At 43.7% G+C, this 24530-nt stretch overlaps 1 protein-coding gene across 3 annotated transcripts in view; it reads left to right on the top strand.

Moving 5' to 3' along the window:
* Nucleotides 1–24530, top strand: part of LOC144731722 (uncharacterized) — a 69725-nt gene that overhangs the window by 9476 nt on the left and 35719 nt on the right. For all 3 annotated transcript variants that reach the window (XM_078612917.1, XM_078612916.1, XM_078612915.1), the window contains exons 3-10: nt 5819–5991; nt 8495–8715; nt 9923–10080; nt 14279–14367; nt 16385–16604; nt 17343–17444; nt 18268–18427; nt 19145–22992. In XM_078612917.1, the coding sequence (XP_078469043.1) occupies nt 5819–5991; nt 8495–8715; nt 9923–10080; nt 14279–14367; nt 16385–16604; nt 17343–17444; nt 18268–18427; nt 19145–22992 (4971 nt within the window). The remainder of the gene's footprint in view (nt 1–5818; nt 5992–8494; nt 8716–9922; nt 10081–14278; nt 14368–16384; nt 16605–17342; nt 17445–18267; nt 18428–19144; nt 22993–24530) is intronic.

Raw genomic sequence — 24530 nt, 5'->3', positions numbered from 1 at the left:
TGTAATACGAATTACTAAATTGGGTGAATTTGTTATGTATCTGTAATTGTCATGATTGATAAGCAATGAAAACAGATCGTTTTGTCAAATTAGTACATTCGTCCAATCGTGCATTGGAGCAAATGGGCGGAAAATATTCCATTGTTGCGCTAAACTTCTGTGCTCTGTCACTCTATGTTCCCTGCCTTTACGAACATACACTGACAGTCACAGTGAAGTATAGTCCAACCCACACGGTGTGGGGAGGCTTTCATTCAGCAGTGGATTGACAAAGGGCTGTACAAAGGGCTATCATGCAATTAGACAAGTTTCATCTTACTTTCCTGGAGAAATCTGGTTAGTCATCCCATTGGCAGAAACATATCCCATGTTACATATCTGGATATCAGTTGTGCTATGGCTGCCGATGGACCAGTTAGAGATTCCCTATCGTCATTTGAGGAACCTCAGCGGTGTATGGTATAAAAGCAAACCTGCCGGAGTGTGTAGGGTGACTGGTGAACTGTTGAGGCTTTGTTCTGTGTACTCGTAAGTCCCAGTGGAGGCTGCTTGAAGCCAAAATGTTGATCTTATATTTTATTGACTCAAATATTTGACCTAGTTTTAATCCCTTGCCAAAATGGAACGTCTCGGTTGGAAAGGGTGCCTAGGGTAGCTGAAGACGGTGTTTCAATCTACGCATAGTGATAAGCTCTGGGAGGACCTACGAATTCGTTGATCCCTGCTAAGATTGTTGGTTTGAGGCCTGCTCACGCTGCAGAATCAAATGCACTGTTAAAGGTGGTTATGCCACTGGCTTCAAAGTAAATTGCGAGGTATGGGCGTGCTCACCACTGTGCCTCTTGAGTTCTCGATCAAACATTGCGTCTGATTATTTAAATGTGCGTGTTATCAGTTATGTTTAATTATTTTTATGAATTGTCTGCTTTAATAGTGGATCATGGTCTTTGTCGTTATATGTTGGCAAAGTCTGAATTGCGAATGTTGACTGCTGATGATATCACGTTTGTTGACATTGATCTTTACTTGTTTGTCTGTCAGTCTTCTGGAGTTGAAGCCACTGGGATTATTTGGGTCTTAGGATAGAATACAATTAAAGTCCTGTACATGTTTTCAGTTAATCTTTGGATAGTGTATGTGGCAAGAAAGTAATGGCCTAGGCTAGATTTAATCACCTTCTGAGTGTTGTGTAGATGAATGGACGTTCGGAATTGCCCAGGTAATTGGGACTTACCTTTGATCAGATGGATATGGCTCAACCGAGTGTTTCATGTTGCTGCTATTTGAGCAGGAGAACAAGGGTGCAGACATCTATTTTTTAAAGTGTATTGTGCTACCTGTCATTTTCCCCAACAGTCTGCATGTTTGTCTCTGACTCTCTGTGTATCCATATATGTTTCTGACTCCGTGTCTCATTGAGTTTATTTGTGTCTGTCTCGTGATCAAGTTCAGTGCTGCCGGTGAAATTGCTTTGGTCATATCACATTTTTTCAAATGAAAAAAAGCCGATATTCGGAGTAATTTTCCGCACGACCCTTTATCTGCGGTAAACTCCAATATTTGGAAGCCCCTTCACTCGGCACAACGGGCAAAATCGTGAATAATTGTAGATCATAGGAAGAAATAGTACCGTGGATAATAGGAGTTTCCTTGGAAACTCCTATCACCTCCGACGAACATGGTTGGCTCCGTACGTTGCGAAAGAAGTTCAACATGCGTACAGCTGCTGCGGACAATATAGTGCGGCGCGGATAAGAGGAGTTTTTTTCTCTACTGCAAGATATTTTGCCGCAAAGGTTTTCACTCGTGCCAGAATCCCCCTTTCCCGTGTACTGTATGTGCTTCACTGCATTGTACAAAAGCAAAAATTTACCCCCATTCAAAGTTCATCACAAGTAGGAGTCCACCGGGTTCAGCTCAGCTGTGCAATGATTAGCATTCCATTGTGGCTTTACACAGACAGACAGTCGTTCGTCGCTTCTGGTGAACGGCGCTTGAAGCAATAACAACCCCAGTTGACTGGCCACGGTCGCGTAGTCGGCCGTGTCTGTAATTTTCCAAAGCATGCAAAGCGCAAGGAAATCACCATTTGAGCATGAATTTAATGTGCACTGGTTGGCCAAATCATTGTCTATATCCCCAAGCGCTGTGTTGCATTTTGAAAATTTGTTCCAGAGAGATGTGATCGTCTCAGTACAGGCCAACTTAATCCAGTTAGGCGTTCAGGAAAAGAACATGTAATAGATTCAGATAATATCCCAATTTTGGCTTTGGAAGATGAGCACAATGGTGGGCTCTTGTGGGTAGTAATTATGGATTATCATCAACTTTGGTCAAATCACTGCTCGATCAAGGCTTCACCAAGCCACCGCCGCCTTCCCACAATCTCATGGATGATAATTATACGCCTACAAAAGTATAACTTCTGATTTGACATTGTGGCTGGAGCACATATAAATTGACAGAGGTTTGATTAACTTTAGTAATGGTTGACCTATAGGAAAATGTTCCTCTGGGCAGCTCCTCATTGCACTGTAATAATAAAACTAATAGTACAGTTAATAAGGAAAGATTAGTGCCTCTAACCCGAAATCAGCTTATGGCTTGCTTCTATTACTCTGATTGTTGATTGGCATGTTTTCAAGGGTTTGACCCAGAAATACCTTTGGTGGGGTTTTTATTTTATTTTGGTGCATGCTCCGAGGCAAATGCAAAGCGGGTGGTGAGCATTTGTCCAGTGCCCATTGGGAGATTTTCCGGTGTGAGATGGCCTTGGCATATCCCAGACTATACTGGATGACCTTCAAGGTTGCCTGTAAAGTCTGTGTACCTTATATTCTTGGTTCTTTCGGTAAAGTCACGTAGAAGGGAAACAATAAAAAAACAATAACATTCTCACGACGTTTCGACTGCAACACAAGCAGTCATCATCATCATCTGATGATAATTTTATTGTTTTATATTTTTATTATTTATTATTTTATTTTTCGATTTAAAGCTTTCGTGACTGCAGGGATTCATCTTCTTGGTTCTTTTGGTAAAGTCACGTAGAAGGGAAATAATAAAATAATAAAAAATAATAAAATACAATTGTCACATAATAAAATACAATTGTGAGAATTGTATTTTATTATGTTTTATTTTTATTATTTTATTATTTCCCTTCTACATGACTTTACCGAAAGAACCAAGAATATGAATCCCTGCAGTCACGAAAGCTTTATATCTGTGTAAGTTGTTGGCGAGAAGAGACAGCAGGCACGTTTTACGTCTTGTCAACATTATTTTTGCAGTACACGTAGCCACAGGAGGTAGAAGCAATGGATTCCCGGCCCATGTTGGTTTGGTTTTAAGTCCCTGTGAACGATGCCTACTTAGTTGTACAACATTTGCGCGATCCACCAACGTAGATGTGTCAATACATTTACAAATGGTTGTAAGTGTATTTTTTAAATCAATGCCTATTTTATCTTTAATAAGAGTACTGAATGAATACTGTAGTGAATGTGTACTTTTTGGAAGGTTCCGTTCATCTGTTATTCTATTATATTCGGAATGTGTATTGATCGAAGTGGTATAATTGGATGCATTTCGTTTCTGGTGAAAACAAATTGAAACTCTTGTCAAAACCTAAGAGTGACTTTGATCGTCATAATTAGCATAGTATAATGGTTTTTTTTCCAATCCGTAGCTTCGTGGATTTCATTAAACATAGAGTTGCTATAATGTGATTATGAAACCCTGCCCAAATGGCATTTATTAAAATGGGTGTCCATATGGCGTACAATCCTCTAATGCAATAACAGACTGGGCGAGCTGGATTTGTGTGGTTAACACGCTTGCCACTGGGGTTGATATTCCACCTAGTTCAAATGCAACATTCATCATTGTTTATTGTTTTTATTTATTTAAGCCACGTGCTCCCTTGAGAAGAGACCACTGGTCTCAATGGGCTCTTAATACCTAAAAAACGATCAGCCCTTTGTCAGTTCAGTGCTGAATAAAAGCCTCCATTGAGGGCTGTATGACATACTTCACCACACTGGTCATAGCTTGGATTTGGATTCAGGTCACCAGATTCATAACGCAGTAAACTGGGTTCAGAACCACGTTTGCCCACCACTCCACCAAATGTTGGGTGAGCACGTACTGCAGAATATAAATACCTTTCATATTTACTCTCTAATATCTATAATGTAATAATTTGTTTGTGGAACATCGTTAAATTCTCGCACTGTGTAGTAATTTCTGTGGACTCGAGAAAATTTCACGTTGTATTTGTTGTAATGGTTATAAAACCATCGTTTGTATTTTCAAAGCCTTTGCATTTACCGCATTCTCACTTTGACTGCACTTGCTTTGCACCAGTAGAATATACCGAGCACAAAGTGTCAGGAGGGCAATGCTTGTCTTACAAATGATAGTTCAATGCACTGCAGTATTTGAGCAGTATCAAGTAGATGCCCTGTGAATGAGACACTGTAATGTTTACGAATTGGTGACTCCTTCTACTAAGGCATACTTGCTTACTGTAATATTTATCTGTGTTCAACTCGGGAGGATAATATAAAGGTATTTTACTAGTAGGAACCTCCTGGTCACACCAGCCCACGGGATTATTGTGTCCGTCCGTCGTGCATCCAAAAATGGGAGGGGCCGGGTGGGGAGGGGGAGGGTTGGGAGGGGCTGGGTGGGGAAGGTGGGGCTGGGTGGCGGGTGGGAGGCATGGGGCTGGGTGGGGAGGGGCTGGTCACCCCCGTGGTGCCCTTATAAAACTCAACGTTTAACCTACTCACGCCGGCTTGTGCCCGCCCTCACAGTCGGGCATATTTGCGGAATGCACCACGCCGCCGTTGACCCTGGCCATTGACCGAGCAACCCAACGTTCCTACCAGCTCCCTCCGCAGGAATGTGTTACATAGCCCTCGGTTACTAATTCATTGCTGCAAGGACATGGATGTAGGTTAATTATCTGGTGCGCTTGCACAGTTTGCCAGTGTGGCATTGACCCAGGAAATGCCAAACAGGCGCATAATTGGGTAACTTTTATGGTTAAATATTCAGTAGCCATCGTGTGAGCTGTGGATTTTCACAGGCAATGTATTAAGTCAACCGCAGATTAGCAAAGGGATGGCTGTACTTTGTATGCTGCATCTTCCTTTACTTGAAAATGAAATCATCTCACCATGCACAGGCAGACTCACAATTTACGTTTATCATCTGGTGACTGATGGGAGGGAAAAAAAGATCATAGGAACTGGGCTGCCAGGCTTTTTAAGGACATTGGCTCATAATATTAATTCCATTTATCATTCAAACGTTATTTTGAATGTGGGTCTGGGAAAATATTTTGCGTGTGTGGTGCTTCGTGTCCTTAGGACTCTCGCATGGCTGGATTTTCTAATTCCTATAACCAAACCACGGGTTTTGTTTCATTCTGTAATTTAAGAAAGTGCGTGAGTAGCACACAATACAATTTAATAAATGGAGGTCTTACCCAGCAGTGGATTGATCATGGCTGATGACAATGAATATTGTTTTGTAACTGCATTGTTGCTTCTTTGCATGAAATGTGTATTCCAGCAGCAATTGGTATTGCTGAAGTGGGTAATAATGTCTGCTCACTCTGTGGCTTCGCACAGACAAATCGTGCCACTTGTGGCATTCAGTTCCGGTGAATGCGGCCCAATTTACCGTGAATGAAAATGAAGGCGGCTCTGGCTTATTACGTTATTTACCAATTTTCCGCCGGAGCTGCTGTGTGTAACGTGCTGTGTTGTCGACCGGGGGGCGAACGACGGTGGCGGGCGTCGTGCAGGACAGGAAACTGAGCAAGCCTGAGAAACAGCGCTTCAGAGAAGAGGCAGACATGCTGAAGGGCCTCCAACACCCGAGCATCGTGCGCTTCTACGACTCATGGGAAAGCACCCTGAAGGGCAAGCACAGCATCGTGCTCGTCACGGAGCTCATGACGTCCGGCACACTGAAAACGTGAGCATTCGCGAGCACCCCGTGGGCCCTCTCGCGCAGTTTGTCACGTTCATTTGGAACATCACGGTGTCCGCAACCTGTCTCGTTGAAACTTGCGTTTTATGCCATGCGGGTATCTAGATTTGAATTGCGTACACATTTTTTGTATTTTTAAAGCGTCTCGTCTATGTTGTCTATCTCGTCTGTGTGGCCTTTGTGTTATTGATGCTTTGATTTTCCTGCGTTTTTTTGGTTTAATTCCAGGACATCCTTTGCAGCTAAGACCATGTTTTGTATTGTATGATCAGGTTGTTTTCAACCCCCCCCTGGTAAATAAAAGCTCACCAAGCATTCTAGATTTGAAGTTTTCATGACTGCAAGAATCCATACTCTTTGGTTCTTTCGGTAAAGTCACGTAGGTGAAAAAATAAAAAATAAAATAAAATGTCTGTACTCCCTGTTGCCTCTTCACAGTCTGGAATTGTTTTCTGTCTGATTTTGTGCTGTTTCTCACGTCTGTATTGTCTCATTTGTACTATTTGCCTGGTTTGTAATGTGGTGCTGTCCAACTCCTCTTTACTGTGTTTCGTCTTTTCTCTTTGGATACTTTGTATTGTCTGTCCATCGCGTTTTTATTTTTTTCCATTTGTATCGTGACTTTTTTAATCCTTTATATTAAGTTCGTTTGCTCGCTTGCTTACTTGCTTGCGTGCTTGCTTGCGTGCTTGCTTGCTTGCTTACGACCGTGCAAATCTTTCGGTCGTTTTTTAACCCACTTCCCGTGATCCAATCGAGCTGACATTTTCCACAGAGACTCGTTGTGCAAGACAATTAATGTTCGTGAAAAAAAATTCCCAAAATTTTACACTGTTTAGGGAAAACAAATTAAATATTTAATTACCAATTGCTTAATACTGGCAGACAATCATCTGACCCATAGGTGGCAGCCATCTCAAGCCAGAGGACGAGAAGACTCTAGCCGCCACGCATATAAAGGATTTATAGTGAAAAACTTTGTTTTTACGGGTTTACTTGTTACTGTCTACTTTGTTTTGGCCATCTGGAAAAATAATAACATTTGCATGGTTGGAAAAAAATGTTACACGCACGATTTGATTCATGGACTGATTTTAATCGGTGCACAAACTGTAATTATATAATTTCCCTTTAGAGCAGTGGTTAGCACATCCAGCTTGCAGAGATAAGGTTCCTAGCTTAAATCACAATTGGTGGTTTGTAAAATCACGACGACTTTGCTCTAAGTTAGCAATTGTTTCTTTATGGTGGAACTGACGTCCGTCATAGGAATGTGGAATTTCCACCCCTGGGTCATGGCCATCGATGAAGAAGAACACTACCAGCCTATTCTTTATCTGAGGAGGGGGAGACACTTTAACTGAGGTTGATATTCTGTTTAACTATAGGCAGTAGCTTACATTTGGGCTGTCAAATGTGAATACTGTAAAAGCTGCCCTCGTGTAAAAACATTGAATACCTTTTAATCCTGAATAATGTTGAGTCTTTTCCCATTGAGTCACTTGGGAAACAAGATACCGCTGACTGTTGCAATTGACACACGAGTAGCAGTGTTTTCACAACATAAACAGCCTCCGTTGGCAAGCGCCGCAACCTACTGTGTACTAAAACATTTCCGATCAATTGACACGGATATAAAGTACACTCAGATATGCCACGGCAGTCCAAACCATTAGGGTAATCAGATTAATGTTTGATTAGTTATACAACAATGGCCATTTCATATACTAAATCCAATAACTTGCACCAGTAAAGTCTATTTTAAAGAACGAATATTAATTGCCTCTTGCATACCACCACTCTTATATTAAGATTTAAACAAACACTTGCTATGTTTAAACACTGAATTCCCGGTGTCACTTTGTGTTTTGTCAAATTCAGTGGAAGGGGCTTTAGATGTGTACCAGACGCCTCACAATTGTAGACTTTCTACGAAGGGAGCAACGCGCTGAAGGAAAATATCACTGCAGTGATCGCTCCCTTCCAGGCAACACTTTTACGGGACGACAAACGATTCTTGAGAATGTTTAAACGCGACAGATGTCTCATATGCGGAGGTCGTAGCAGCGCATGATGAACATCGGCTAACTGTTGACATTGTAGATTTGAAGCTTTCGTGACTGCAAGGATTCATACTCTCAGGTTTTTTCGGTAAAGTCACGTAGGTAAAAAATAAAATTAAAAGTTAATGAAAGTAATAATGGAAATAAAATAAAATAATAAATCACGACGTTTCGGAGGCAACACAAGTCTCCGTCATCAGGTGGGACCGTCACAGCTAAATTATAATGATGCAGTAAATTTAGCTGTGACGGTCCCACCTGATGACGGAGACTTGTGTTGCCTCCGAAACGTCGTGATTTATTATTTTATTTCCAGTATTACTTTTATTAACTTTTAATTTAATTTTTTACCTACGTGACTTTACCAAAAAAACCTGAGAGTATGTTGACATTGGTCTAAAGAGTTTTGCTCTCCCCCTTTTCAGGTACCTGAAGCGTTTCAAGGTAATGAAGACGAAAGTTCTGCAGAGTTGGTGTCGTCAGATCCTAAAGGGCTTACACTTCCTGCACACGAGGACACCGCCCATTATTCACAGGGACCTCAAGTGTGACAACATCTTTATCACGGGTCCCACGGGCTCGGTAAAGATTGGAGACCTGGGGCTGGCCACACTAAAACGAGCATCGTTTGCCAAAAGCGTGATAGGTAAAAGCATTTATTTTACTGTTTCTTCTAGAAAAGTCTATGTATTTTTGTCATCTTTCCACCAATTTTTGTGTTTGTGCCTCATCGGTGGCATGTCATGTGACAAAGAATCCCTTAAGAAATCTCAAGGAAAATTGACCCTGTGCCTCAGTACATTTGCCCATTATATTTTAACTCAAACTTCAAAAACAAAAACCCCTCCAAGGGGGGTGCATTTTCCCACACTCTGCTATGAAATGGGTGTCTTTGTTACTTGACAGTCGGAGGTTTCTTTTAATTTTCCGAGTTGAAATAAGACAAACTACGTTCCAAAACCAAATGTGACTTTTTTTTTCCAGTAATTTATAACTAGGCTGGGACCATCAACTCGCTATGCTTGAGGAGACAGTTTCCAATTGCGTTGTGGATGGAATGTCTTGAGATGAAGGATTGATTAAAAACTTTAAAAGCGCAGTGCATTGCCCAGGGTGTAACAGAACGACCCTTGCAAAGGGATGTCGCCGGACCTCTGATGAGCCTTCTTCTACATGACATTTATTTGTATTCATGCACTAGGGGGGCGGCATTTTCTCACATGCCGTTTTGCAGAGCTGGAATCGCACCTAATTATTTGGTTGTTCAAATTGAATGTGATGACGTGGTTATACACCACATTGGGTGTGCAGTCAGCAGTTCTTTCAATTTTTTGCTAAGTTGACTAAATATAATTTTGTGTTTGTGGAAAACTAAAATGTAGATATTACAAATGCACTATTTAGTCAACCGTGCCATTCAGGCATCGACTGAATTCTACACAACATACTATTTTGCAATATCTCTGAAACCTTGGGAAAACACAATTTGAATTTATTGCGATAATATATTTGAGTTTGAAATGTATTGGCCGGATTTGACTAAATTGAATGCACGAAAGAGTGTATCTGAAAACATTTTTAATTACCTTTAAAAACATTGTAAAGCGTATGCGCGAAATGTCATGCTTTTTACATCCACAAATGTGAACTAAACGGTGGCAGCATTTCTTTCCCTAAGTGGCAGTGTCGAGCGTGTCGCACGCAGTTAAGCAAGTTGATTGTTTTAATTTTCCATTTTTGAGCAAATCTCTTAAGATGTGGCGAAACCTCACGGTCGTGATTATTGGTGGTTGATTCCATTGCAGTGCTAAATTTAAATCGAGCCCTGGGGTGTTTGATCATGTATTCCGCAGGAACACCCGAGTTCATGGCTCCAGAAATGTACGAGGAACATTATGACGAGGCCGTGGACGTGTACGCCTTTGGAATGTGCATGCTGGAAATGGCTACGTCAGAATACCCTTACTCTGAGTGCCAAAACCCGGCGCAGATTTACCGTAAGGTCACTACGGTGAGTACTTGGGTTTAGGTCAAAAGATGTTTGTCGTTGCTCCAATTGCGGAAGACATCTGCATTAACAAGGAATCGCCGCGGACACCTTGACACCTAATGGCAGCAGGATGTCACTTGTAAGCTACATATCATGCCAGTTGGGGAATTCTTTAAATTGTTCATTATGATTAAAAAAGTGTATGGTTGAGGATAACTAAAATGTAATGATACATTTTAGAACTTCTCACTACGATGGCAAGATGTTATCTCCCTTGCCTGGTATGGAGGAGGTTGTGGGTTCGATCCCGACCCTGACACCTGTACATTTTGAATTTGCATGTTCTCCCCGTTGTGGCATGGATTTTTCTCCGGGTTTTTCGGTTTTTCAGTCCACATTTAGAAACTTGTGTTTAGAGTATTTCGTTGCGCTACATTTATACATGATAAGCCACGTCGTTGAGCTATCAGTTGTTGCCAGGTCGTTTCTTAAAAAGAGCTCGATAGCTCAGTGGGCTTTACCTGGTAAAATAAAAATGTTTATACGCTTTGGGTCTTTCCGTAAAGCCACGTAGATAGAAAAATAATAAAAAACCACAATGTTTCGATCGCAACACGAGCAATCGTCTTCAGGTGAAAAAATACAGCAGGCGGACTGCTGAGGCAGAAAGAAATATGGCGAGAGAGCTACTGCAGCCATAGGTTATAAAGTTTGAGATGGGTACAACCCAAGGGTAAGTTGGCAGGGCTAGAGATCGAATTTGCAAGTAAATGTAAGATCGCAGAGCTAGGAACACCTCGGCCATTGTATTGCTCGAGATTAGAGACTAGCATGTCAATGTGAGACAGCTCCCGCAGCAGCGGCTGTGTTAATGAGAGACATTCAGCCTATTAAACAATGAGCGCCACCGCCGCATCGAGGAAAAGAGGAGCAGCAGCTATGTTAATGAGACATTTAGCCTGTTAATGTAAAGACATTTAACAAGGTAATGTAACTCAGAGAGTCGTAAATAACTGCTAACATAGGCAGGTAGGATGGAAGCATCACAGCCAGTTATGACTTTACCTGGTTAATAACATCCTTCCAATGATTGCTCAGTTTGTACCCATCGTCTCGGTCGAAATTGTGTCTGGGGTTATATATATCTGGATGGCTTCTTGAACAAATCTCTGATGATAGCCAGTGGGTTTGCATAGTACCTTCGTCTTGGAGAAATCAATTTCATGTGTGCCCACGGCGTTAAAACAATGATCAGCCACGGCAGAGGTGTTGGTCCTACCGTGTTTCAGATCCGCCTTGTGTTTGCGAACACGGTCTGAGACAAGTCGCTTAGTTTCCCCAATGTAACTACTGCCGCAGGCACAGCTTAGTTTAGTTTCGTTTAAACATGACTGTTGACTCGTTTATTAGAAGCCACAGGTTTTTATTCCAGACAAATTCATCACGTGGCTTTGAATTTACTTTCAATGTAATTATAACTCACTGAATCTTGTCTGAGCAGAGTTAAGCGTAATTTTATGCAAAACATACACAAACGTACACTTGACACGGTTGTTTAAACGCTTGAAAAAAACAACATGGTAACTCGCTTTCAACTTAAAGTGGCGGTGAGGAAATTGAAAATGTGTTTGTCTTGTCAATACTGTCACAACAAATAGATTTTGTTCCATTTATCCGTGAACTGAGCAAGATACAAAAAACAAACTGCCTTCTTTGGAAAAACGAAATCTTGTCTTGCAAGTTTATTAAAATTGCAGCAGCAAAAAAACCACACATACAATGCAATATGGAACGAATTCTGCTTCATCTGTAATTAACAATTTTTTGATCCATGTAACCATCAGCGGTTTTTAAGTTCCAGGGTGGCATTGTTCAAATTTTTTAACTTTCATTTACAAAAAAGCACAAAAATCCGGTGTAAGTCCTTGATGGACAGTGAATACAGTGTTTGAATTTGTGGAACATAACGGTGAGTTGCCATGAATAATGAGTTTTGGCTGACTTGCCCACCAGGATTTAGCCTGGCTATTTTTTGAGAACATAAACAGTAGTCAGCAGTTCTTGTAGTATACAAGAGGAATGCAATGTTTATTGTGTTAAGACTGCTGTATTTACATTTCGAAATGTGTCAGTCCTTTAAATGTCAGATGAAACAGCCACTGTTTATTTTGCTTTTCATCATTAAAAGCCTACATTATGTGAGCAACGTGCAATTTTTACTCTCTGTAAAATATCCAAATAGTGTAACCCAGAACAGTGCATCAAAGATGGATCAAAAACTTTAAATTTAAAAATGCGCAAAAAGAAACTGAAGCGCAGCACACGTTTTGGCAGTGGCCTGTCTCAGCAGACACATTGCGTTGTTTTAACATTGATCCGCAAAGCGCATTGTTTCATGGGAACGGTGGGATTTTGCTGAATGTGGGGTTTTGTTGACGTACAAGAGCACGACTGGATTAATGTCTGCGCATTGTACAGTGGGGAGTGAGCTTGGCGTGTGTAGGCCTTCCAAAACATGCTTTATCGAGACACATTTTGCTAAATTTGGGGTCTTTTTCATATATCTTAATATGTGTCAGCTCACTAATGACGGAACCCAGGACTTATGTGGCTGCATTAGTTTTTAATTAAACGAGTGTTCTGTCTGCTAAATTTTCCTTGACAATGTAATGAAGGCTGTGCCGAGTGGGGCACTGCCTTAATCTTGTTTTATGTCCGGCATTAAGACCGCATGAGCACATTCGACATTACGTTATTGACTTCTTTCAAATATAATATTACGCGGAGAAGCCCCGTGGACATTTTCAATCGAGAAAACTACATTGTGAAGCACTTCACATTGTATTACCACTGTGGTCAAGGCCTTATGCTGGTAGTTAAAATTCAGCTGGTTTAAGTTATTATTTCATTACGTTTGAATATCGATTTTGTAGCCGTATTTCATTGCGCAAGCCAAAATTTAAGCGCTTTATTTGGTTATTAAGCAATTTTATTGACTTAAAAAGCAACATTAAAACCATAATGGCAAAAATATTTATTTGTTTAATGTTCAAGCTTTGTTTTTTTTTATTTGATTTACTTCCATACAAATTATTTGGCCCAAACCATATGTTCTTACAGTTTGTGCACAGGACTGCTTGCAATAAAAGTATGATCTGTTGTGAGGATTCATTGCTATTAATTGTTTAAGAAAGCCCATATGTGAGGCTGTGTATAAAACACTTCTACGTTGACCGTGATTTATATTTTTCCGAGCCAGTTCCCGTGAGCAATTCGTAAGCATGTCCCTGCTTATTTGTGTTATACTTGGAATAATTCGTACGTTGTGATGATATCACTTGGATAAAATAAATGTATGTGAATGATAGGTAAACAGACTGTTTTTAAAGAGATGAGTTCATTGCATGTTATCGACTTTTTAAAACTACCATAATTAGACATACCTATAAACCCCTTATCAGTGCTTACCTTATTACAGACCAATTTAGACCTTATTGGTTACCCCGTACCCTTATACATCTCAACGTTCATCCTAAAAAGTCCCATCACAAGGGAGAATCACAAACAAATAGACAACATTGAAACGGCTCGTACGTCGTATGGACCTGAAAACTCAATTTTCCTGTACAAGAATACGGTTAAACCATATGGGTTGACAGGTATGATTTGATCACCTATTCATGTATTGTTGGATTTTTCTTGAGAATCATAAAAATAACAATCCTTACCAGCTGTTTGTCATGAGAGTAAATTTGACCATGCTGAGCAGTGCAGGTTGGAGATGTTATCTGTGGCTAGGAATCTAACTCTGGTTGCGAGATTCACGGGTTAATGGTTTAGTGCAATAAGCATTGAAAAACTACCCCTTCCCAAATAAGATCAAGTAAAAAAATGTGTTTTAAACACAGTATTTTCATTGCATGCAATTCGTGTTTTTGCTCTGGGAAATATGGGCTGTTTTATGCACCGTTGAATTGCATCTAAGATATTTAATTACACTGAAATACATGTGAATGTGCTTCATAGTAACGTGAATATAGTTAATGTACATTCAATATAATAACTTTTTAAGTAGGCATATAAATGTATATATGTTTTACTTTCCACATTTGCTTGCACCTTCAATTTTGGAAAATTAAGCCCTGATATAAATAAACCGGTGAAACATACAGTGATCATTGAGTGTTGCACTTTAATTGCGTCTTTGTCTTGTATGCAGGGCGTGAAACCAGCAAGCTTCAACAAAGTTGCGATGCCAGAATTAAAGGAGATAATTGAAGGTTGCATCAGGACAAACAAAGATGAAAGGTATTTAGGCGGGGCAGAAAGCAGGTCAGGCACTTATAACGACATGGCCCAATAAAATCAAAACATCCAGTGATTGCGGACATAAGGAGTGCTTCCTATTGATATAACACAAATGTTCTGAAGTCTCCCAATGTCAGAACTTAAATGTGGTATGCTGGTGAGGTTGAGCACTTTGGAGGAAGTTGCCTTCCTAATCGGAATTGTAAATTATTTATTTTCACGTCAAATTTATCCCCCAGATGCTTGTGCCACAGGGCTTTTGTTCATAACATGCAATAGAGTGTTTTGTATTGGTATCTTTAAGCAGGCGGTGTAGGGCGCTTGTGTAAATATATTTTTCTATTATACGCAGCTTCAAACACTGCTGCCTAAAGTGAGTGGTTTATCGTTGCGCTCAGTAAATCTTTCACAGCTGTCTTCGCCTTCGCTTTATAACGTGGCAATATACTGGCCCATTGGCGCGCACACGCAGTGTGCTGTTGTGAGCAGCCCGAATCGCTCTCCACCACAACGCTTATCGCGGCTGAAATTGGTCGGCCGAGTTCTTGCGCGTCAAGCCTGCACTTATGAAACTGTGCCGTAAGGCTTTTACACAGTGTGGCCTCTCCAAAAAATAAAGTGTGATTAAAAGTGCAGCTCGGGCAGTACTCGAGTTTAATCTTTGACCCATCGGGTGAGTTGTCCATTGAGACTGGCTTTGCACTGGATGTTGAAGTACATCCGTCAGATTATCCTGTTGATGCCCCCTACACTTTAGCACAACAACAAACGGTGCCCTTCTACGCCTATGATGTCAAACGCTCGAATTTGTCAACAAGTGACCGTAATTACTCTGTAAAGGTATCATCACTTTCAAAGAAATTTAATTAATCGGCACTTTGAGCTGGCTTCATAAAAATGCACGTGCGTATTCACTTTAACGTGTGGGTTTCATGCCTCTAAATTATCACGTGTCTGCCATGGTTCTGTCGGCACACATTACGTTTATATTTAAATGGACAATAAATATTCGCCAACGTCTTTAGTGCAATTTTTGTTCAAATGCTTTTTTAATTTTCTGTTGAAGATCACTGCAGTTTTTGAGTAAATAAAACAAATTGAATAAGGAACACACGTGTAGGATGGACAACAACATGCAAATTAAAATGAAAGGAACCGCAAAAAGAGGAAGACCTAACAGAGAATGGACTGACGGCATAAATAGATTGGTGCCACAAAGATGTGGCACTACTTGAGCATATTGGCACAGGATAGATTAGCACGGTCCGCACATCCGAGTTGCACGGTTGGCTACGTATGTTGCGCAATAAGTTATACATACATGCAGAGGAAAATATAAACACATTTCGAAATGTGCAGTGGATACTTACGGGGCTATGTGCCCATGGATCGTGATGATTATGATGTATAAGGAACTTCTTGCCAACATTTGAAGGACGTAGTTCAAACTGCCGTTGTGAATTCTTAAACAATGGACGATGGCTTTGTGGAAAATTTGTGTAATGATTAATAGTAACTCTTGTCGTCACAGTTTATTATACTTTTGTGTGTTCCCAATTGAAAATAAGATTTATTTTATATAAATGCATTTAGTTTTGCATCTATTTCATGTGGTAACTGTGGTCACATTGTTGTTCCATGCGATTTAAATGTATTCACTTGTTGACTTTAATTGCCAATGTTTGGGTTGTTTGAGTCAAGGGTGTGATTAAAATTCTACTACCAAGGTCTGAGTGCTGTATAATGAAGCAAAGGACTTGGCAATGGGTTTTCTGAATCAAAATTGTATGTTTAGCATCATATAACGCTTATAAATGAGTGAATAATAATATTTTTTTGGCATAATGCCAATACTGGAATGCTAACCTGAACTCGACCGGAGAAGATCGCCGCACGTGGAAAGGCAGTTGATGACGGGATGGGAGCAACTTGAAGTTCCAGAAGCCCTGCCCTTAGCGAGCAAATCAATGCACCGCTGAAATACGTAGCGTGAGGCAGCTATGTGAATGTCTTGCAGGTACTCCATTAAGGACCTGCTCAACCACGGGTTCTTTGCCGAGGACACTGGAGTCCGGGTGGAGCTGGCGGAGGAGGACGACGGTGAGAAGCCCGTCATTGGCCTGCGTCTCAGGGTTGAGGACCCGAAGAAGCTGAAAGGGAAGTACAAAGAAAACGAAGCTATAGAGTTCAGCTTTGAGCTCGACAAAGATGCTGCTGAAGAGATAGCACAGGAAATGGTAAGAGGTCTCGGGGCGACTGTGCTTTCCAATTGAGGATGAACGTTGTTTCTGCTTGAGCTCTGTCTGCCCTTCCGTCTCTCGGTCCGCCCTGTCTGTCTGTAACAGGGGAGCCTGTTGAAAACTGGTCGAAGTGATAAAAGGGTTGGTCAACCCCGATTCGTGCTTTTGCCTAGCCTGTTTTTCTTTTAATTTGCCTTTCTTGTACTTCACTATGTGAGTCGGAGATCTGAACTTTAACAAAACGATGTGAAATATAGCTTTTGGCAAGTCCCAAGTGGAGAATGCTGGGAATTTAATGGCAATATGGTGTGTAAGCTACTCGGAGGGTCAGAATAGAACATGACAAGAACGTTGTAATCTTGGCATATGCTTCGAATGAATAAGACGTAACTTATTGGGAGAGAATGAGGAAGACATTGCAAGCAACACTGAAACATGTGGAAATGCAGACAATGTGAATGATACAGTACATTCAAGAAAGAACTTAAAAAAATAGACCGTATAAATGAGAGAGGATGCAGGGTAATAGTGATGAGATAGATGGAATAACGAGACAGTGCAAAAGAGATGACAAGTAATTTATTCTTCAAGTGGATAATGACCCCAAATCGTGACAATTTATCAAGTGGTGCTGAAGACGGTGTATGAATCCGTTACTTGCCTGCTGTAAGAATGACAAATTTTTTTTTTCTTATCTTCCAACACATGTTCCCGTCGTCCTGTTTCTGTGTACAGGTGAAGTCTGGCATAGTTCACGAGAGTGACATCAAGGTCGTAGCCAAAGTGATCAGAGATCGCGTGGCGTTGATTAAAAACAAGCGTGAGCAGAACAAACAGGTAATGGATGGTTAATCATGCGGATACATAATTATCTCATTTGCTCCTTTTTTTGCTGCTGTTTATGGACTTGCTCACGGGAATTTTTTGACGTGGTAACGTGATTCCATCCCCTGACCTGCTGTGATGCATGTGTGGACGCTTTGTTGGCAAGGACCGCAACGCTGTCAATAAACGTCAATAAAAGTGCACACAATGACGACGGACTGTGAATGAATTGTTATTGGTTGCTGTGTCATGATAAAAACATGCTGTACGATCAGGTGTTTTACAAGAACAACTGAAATTATGGATTGGCTTTGCCGTGTTGGTTCAGTAACCTGATGACGTTCAGCTCATTAACATCCATGTGCATTATCTAGCTCTGATGATCATTGCAGTTTGTTAGCAGCCAGCGATAACTATAATTGATGACATGCTGATTTGTGTCACAAGATTAATTTCACCCAGGTAAGGTTCCCCGAGTCTTAACAAATATTTTTCAGGACAGTCCTGCTTTGGGATGTTTGACCAATTCCATTAATGAGTGTGTTGGTTGAGTGAGGAGGAAACTGGGGTGCCCTGGGACAACTCACTGCATCTTTGGGGTGATAGGGACGACTTCAATAGCCCATTGCTGTAGTGTCATCTCCTGGTCGCCTCGCAGTCCAAGTCTAACGACATCTAATAGTCCTGGGCAGGCTCCCATCCAAGTAATATGCAACTGGTGATGTTAATGCTGCTGCTGATGATGATGCTGGTGATGCTCATGATGCTGATCATGCCGTTGATGACGATGATGCTCGTGATGTTCTTGATGCTGACCATATGATGGGGGTTGCAGGTCATGGAGGAACAGGACAAAGGCGGTGGGATGGCAGAGGAAGATGCCATGCGGTCTGGCCTCCACACTCAGACCATGGCAGGTCCCACAGCTGGCGAGTTACTGCTGCCCATGTCCCAGCTACCCATGGAGCAGTGCTTGCTTGGCGAGACGACAGAAGGTTGGTTTACGGAGTCCCTACTTAGCGCAAACCACTGGTGCTGTTTCCTATTAAATAACGATGGTCATGTTTTTTTCATTTTTTTTACCAATTGCTTTTGGAGTACTGTGCATTGTCGATCCGGAATGTTTGACCTCTGCTACATAACACATGCATGCAAAACCAAAAAGTTAAACATTGACAAGCAAAATTGAAACTACAGTTGACAAAAATACGAATAATGTTTTTGAGAAAAGCATTTTTTCCAGTTTTTTTAGGAATGTAATGATTCATCAAGAAAAATATATTCTCACATGCACAATACATGCATGTATGTTTGTACGTTGAACTTCTTTCAGCCAACTGTGCTAATTAGAGGTGCATCAAAAAATGTATGCAAATATTAATTATTTCTAATTCGTGCACATATGCAAATGTAACCTTAACACAATTGGAACAAATGAGTCGCTATAAATGTGACGGCATATCAGGCAGACGATACAAATGAGGCAATAATTCTTGAATCTGTGAGCCCAAATTGTGATGACACATTGCAGTGGGTGCTGAATCGTTTCATGCCTGCTAAGTATACTTGGGTACACCAGCAACACCGTAACATATCTTGTGGCAAATTTAATATATTTTGAAGTATTGGATCAGATGTTAGTTTATAATATTAAATCCATATTAAACACTGATAAAATGTAAGTGACCTTGTTCGTATGCTTCTCTCGCCAGCGCCAGTCCATGCGGACATTGGGCTGCTACTGGACTCGCAGAGTGCACACCTCAACATGCCCCTGCCTCCGCTACAGGAGCTGTACAGTCAACCTCTGCAAGACCAGCCACTGCCCCCCCATCAGCAACACTGCCCCGCCGGCAACACCACACAGTCGGTACCAATGCAGCAGGTTCAGATGTCTGGCTACGCGTCAGTGCTGGCACCTTGTGCCCCGTTGACCGCATCGGTGCAGCAGGCGGCCCAAGTGCCGTCGGACGGTGTGCAGACGTTGCAGCAGTGCACACCCGGCACTCTGCAGCAGACGTGTCCGGTGGGACTATTGGAACTCGCGCAGTGTTCAGGGGTGCAGGCTCAATTTGCTGTCGTGCAGCAGCAGCAGCAGCCAGTCGACGCTGCCCTGCAGCAGCCTGCGCAGCAGCAGAATGTCATGGCCGATGGCCTGCCTCCGCCGGTGAACCTACAGCATCCGGGTCCAGCTCAGTCGCAGTTGGAAACTGCTCAGCTACCAACGCAACAAGGTGGAGTGCCACCGTGCACTCAGGGGGTGGTGCCGACCGCACTGCACCAGAGCTTGGTGGTACAGACTCAGCCAGACGTGCATGCCACTTCTTACCAGCCACAAGTTCAAGCACAGCAGCATTTTACTGGGGGCATACAGCAGCAGCAGCAGCCGAACGTGATGGCATTTGCACAGCCCCAGGCGCATCAGCCGCTGCAGGAACTTTCCGGGCATTTTTCAGAGCTTGGTTTAGAGATGGCAGCACAAATGCATATCCAGCCACAGGCACAGTCGTACGCAGAGCAGGTTTTGGCACCACCTGTCGAAACGCAAGATTTGGTGAAGCCCCAAATCTCAATAGAGGCCTTTCAAACGGCTGTGGAGCAGGGGTCGGTGGAGGTTGTGCACACACAGATGGCACCGCAGCAGCAACACTACAGCATCGGTGTCGTTCAGCCATCGCCGCTGCTGCTTCAGAGGCCAAGCCTTGCAGAAGCTGCCCTGCAGATGCAACTGGAGACCTTGCAGCAGACTCAGCAGCATCAGCAACAGCAGCATGCGGGAATCATCGAGACTGGGCAGCAGCACCCACCAGCGCAGCAGCAGCAACAACAACAACCGCAGCAGCAACAACCGCAGCAGCAGCAGCTATACCTGCAGCAGCAGCAGCTTCAACAGCCATTGCAGCAGATGTATCAGCCACAGCAACATGAGTTACAACCAACGCACCAGCCTCAGCAGCAGCTAATGCAGCAACAGCAGCCACCGCAGCAGCTTCAGCAACCACAGCAGCAGCTGCAGCAGCAACAGCACCAGGAACTGCAACAAACACACCAGACTCAGCAGCAGCAGCTAATACAGCAACAGCAGCAACAGCAACCACAGCAGCAGCTTCATCAGCCTCAGCAGCAGGAGCTGCAACAAACACACCAGCCTCAGCAGCAGCAACAGCAGCAGCTAATACAGCAACAGCAGCCACAACAGCAGCTTGAGCAACCACAGCACCAGGAGCTGCAAACACACCAGCCTCAGCAGCAGCAGCAGCTAATACAGCAACAGCAGCAGCCACAGCAGCAACAGGAGCTACAACAAGCACAGCAGCAGCAGCTAATACAGCAACAACAGGAGCTACAACAAGCACAGCAGCAACAGCTGCAGCAGCAGCAGCTAATACAGCAACAGCAACAGCCACAGCAGCCATATCAGCAGGAGATACAGCAAGCACACCAGCAACAGCTGCAGCAGCAACTAATACAGCAACAGCAGCCACAGCAACAGGAGCTACAACAAGCACAGCAGCCACAACACCAGCTGCAGCAGCAGCAGCTAATACAGCAACAGCAGCAGCAACAGGAGCTACAACAAGCACAGCAGCCTCAACACCAGCTGCAGCAGCAGCAACTAATACAGCAGCAGCAGCAACTTCAACAGCAGCAGCCACAGCAGCAGCAACTTCAGCAGCCACAGTTGCAACAGCTTCAACAAGCACAGCAACATCAGCTACAACAGCAACATCAGCAGCTTCAACAAGCACAGCAACAGCAGCTACAACAGCAACAACAACAGCCACAGCAACAGCAGCAACTTCAACAGCCACATCCGCAGCAACAACAGCAACTGCAACAACAACAGCCACATCAAGAACCACAGCAGCAGCTGCAGCAGCAGCAACCACAGCAGCAAGTACAACAGCAGCCATCCCAGCCACAGTCGCTACAGCAGCCACAACTACTTCTGCAGCAGCAACAGCCACTCCAACAGCACCCGCAGCAGCCGCCACAGCAGACGCAGCAACAACAGCAAACACCACAGTCACAACAGCTGCAGCAACAGCCAATGCAGCAGGAGCTACAGCACCTGGTACAGCAGCAAGTGCAAGAGCTACAGCAGTATACACAGCAGCCAACGCAGCAACTAAATCAGCAGTTGCAGCAGCAACCACATCAACTTCAGCAACAGCCCTTGCAGCCAACACAGCAGCAGCAACAGCAGTTACAGCCACAGTTGCAACAGCAGCCACCACAACATTCACAACAGCCACAGCAGCAGCAACTGCCTGAGCCACAGCCTCTACAACAGCTGCAGCAGCAACTGCAGCCTGTACAGCAGATGCAGCACTTGCCACAGCATTTAACACAACAGCCGCCTCCGCTGCAACAGCAGGCACACCTTAATATCCAGCCGCCGCCACAACAGCTGCACCAGCAGCCGTTGGAACAGTCACATCCATTACAGCTGCCTCAGCAAGCACAACAACAGCTGCAGCAGCAGCCAATGCAACAGCCACAACAACATCAGCAGCTGCAACAACCACCAATGCAGCAAGCCTCACAGCAACATATTCCTGAACTTCCACAGCAACAGCTTCAGCAGTTGTTACAGCAGCCACAGATGCAACAGGCTCCATTGCAGCAGCAGCTAATACAACAGCCACCACAGCAGCTGCAACAGCAGCCACAGCAGCAGCTGCAACAGCAGCCACAGCAGCAGCTGCAACAGCCCCCACAGCAGCAACTGCAACAGCCCCCACAGCAGCAGCTGCAACAGCCACCACAGCAACTAACACAGCAACTAACCCAGCAGCTACAACAGCAGCCACAGCTGCAAGAACAGCCTCCGCAACAACCACAACAACCTCAACAGCAGCTGCAACAATTGGTAATACAGCAGGCCCAGCAGCTACAGATTCCTGAACATTTACAGCAGCAACAGCAGTTGATACAACAGCCACAACAACCTCAACAGCAGCTGCAACAGCAGCCACAGCAGCAGCTGCAACAGCAGCCACAGCAGCAGCTGCAACAGCAGCTACAACAGCAGCTGCAACAGCAGCTACAACAGCCACCACAACAACTAACACAGCAACTAACACAGCAGCCACCACAGCAACTGCAGCAGCAGCTACAACAGCTGCCACAGCAGCAGCTACAACAGCAGCCACAGCAGCAGCTGCAAGAACAGCCTCTGCAACAACAGCAATTAAGTCAACAGCCACAACAACCTCAACAGCAGCTGCAACAATTGGTAATACAGCAGGCCCAGCAGCTACAGATTCCTGAACATTTACAGCAGCAACAGCAGTTGATACAACAGCCACAACAACAGCAGTTATTGCAACAGAAACAGCAGCCACAGCAGCCACAGCAGCCACAGCTGCAACATCAATCACTACAGCAGCCACAGCTGCTTCAACAGCTTCAACACCCGGCGCAACAGCTGCAGCCTCCGCTACAGCAACAGTCTCCGCACCCGCAGCCCTCGTGCATTCCATCGGAGCAGGCGGGAAGTCTTGATCTTGGAAACCTGCAACAGCACCCAGCACACGCCTTCGTTCATCAGCAAGGGGTGAGTGACCTGCCCCTTAGAGGACAGCGGAGTTTAGAATTTTTAAAATGTGTAAATGTGACTGCATCTCACAGCGCTGAACAATAGGGGGATATTTGCCTGTTGAGGTTATGTGAGCAAGGATATTTTTTGTTTTCTTTGTATGTATGTATGTTGAACGTCTTTCCCACCGTACGTAGTCAGCTGTGCGAATCGGAGGTGCGGGGGAAGGACAAGAAACTTAACACAAAAAGCAGTTATAAAAAAACGAGTTTTCAATTTAGATTTCAAAGTGCATAGCCCCAGTGGCTTTCTAATATCAGAAGGAAGAGCATTCCAGACGGCCACAGAAGCTCATCTGAAAGCACGCGATGCAGTGACCCTCTTTGTTCGATGGTTAGCGTGCTGTTTTATGCTCCTTGACGATATCAGCAAGGTATTGTGGTTCATTTGTGGCAAGCACTTTTAATGGGGAGCACGGTAGGTGGGACGGATTATTCCAGACAGTACCCTGAAGCAGAGGTCGCAACCGGGTACCCGATACCCGTACCCTACCCGATACCCGGCTACCCGTACCCGGCCGGGTACAGGTATGGGTACCCGTTTGCGACCCTGGTGCGGCCGGGTACGGGTACGGGTAGGTCGTGAGTCACTGGTGAGTCACCGTTTGTCACTCATTTCCCAACGTCTTGTCTCTTCTCACAATTCAAGTTCCTAGAATCAATCCACCCACGCCTGCAACATGGCTTCATCCCAGAGGTCGCAATCAGGTACCCGTACCCTATCCGATACCTGGCCATGTACGGGTAGCCGGGTATCGGGTAGGGTACGGGTACGAGTACCCGTTTGCGACCCTGTTGCGGCCGGGTACGGGTACGGGTAAGGAATCAAAACCCGTTTGCGACCTCTGCCCTGAAGGTGGGAGTACACTATAATACAGAGAAACTGCGCGTGCGTGTGAGCGGAGTTATGGGGAGCGATAGTGTAGCGGTTAGCGCACTGCGCTATAAACCCGGTGACATGAGTTTAATTTCCGTTCACAGCCAACATCGGTGACAAATATCTGAATTTGTTCTTGAGCCTCCCCTTAGGTCAACTCAGCCTTAAATGAGTATGCCACGGCCGGGCGTGGTGTTGGTCAACTCGTGTGCCATGCCGGCCTTCATAGGGGATCTTTGGGTTGCGACTTACTTTCCGGGTCCTCTTATCATCCACAGGATATTGTGGATATGCAGAGGAAGGTATTTCTACATTATTTGACTGCTATAAGTTTCAATGTGATAAACCACTTTGTTGAGCTATCATTTTTCACCAGGTTGCTTCTGGAAGAAAAACACGATAGCTCAGTGGGCTCTACCTGGTAGCATAAGAATAGTTTTAGTTGCGTTACTTTGAGTAATTTTCTTACCTTTCCTATAACTTGCACTACTGTCGTTTTTTTGTATTGTAACTTTCTGAGAAAAGAGCTTCATAGCTCGTGAGATTTATCCAGGATAAATGAAGATTCTTATCCTGAACTACGCGTCCCCTTAACATTTGGATGAATTCTCACAATGTGG

This window comes from Lampetra planeri, chromosome 40 (genome assembly GCF_965212315.1).
Source record: "Lampetra planeri chromosome 40, kcLamPlan1.2.h2, whole genome shotgun sequence".
NCBI classification, from domain to species: domain Eukaryota; kingdom Metazoa; phylum Chordata; class Hyperoartia; order Petromyzontiformes; family Petromyzontidae; genus Lampetra; species Lampetra planeri.
This window is presented reverse-complemented; position numbering and strand designations above follow the sequence as displayed.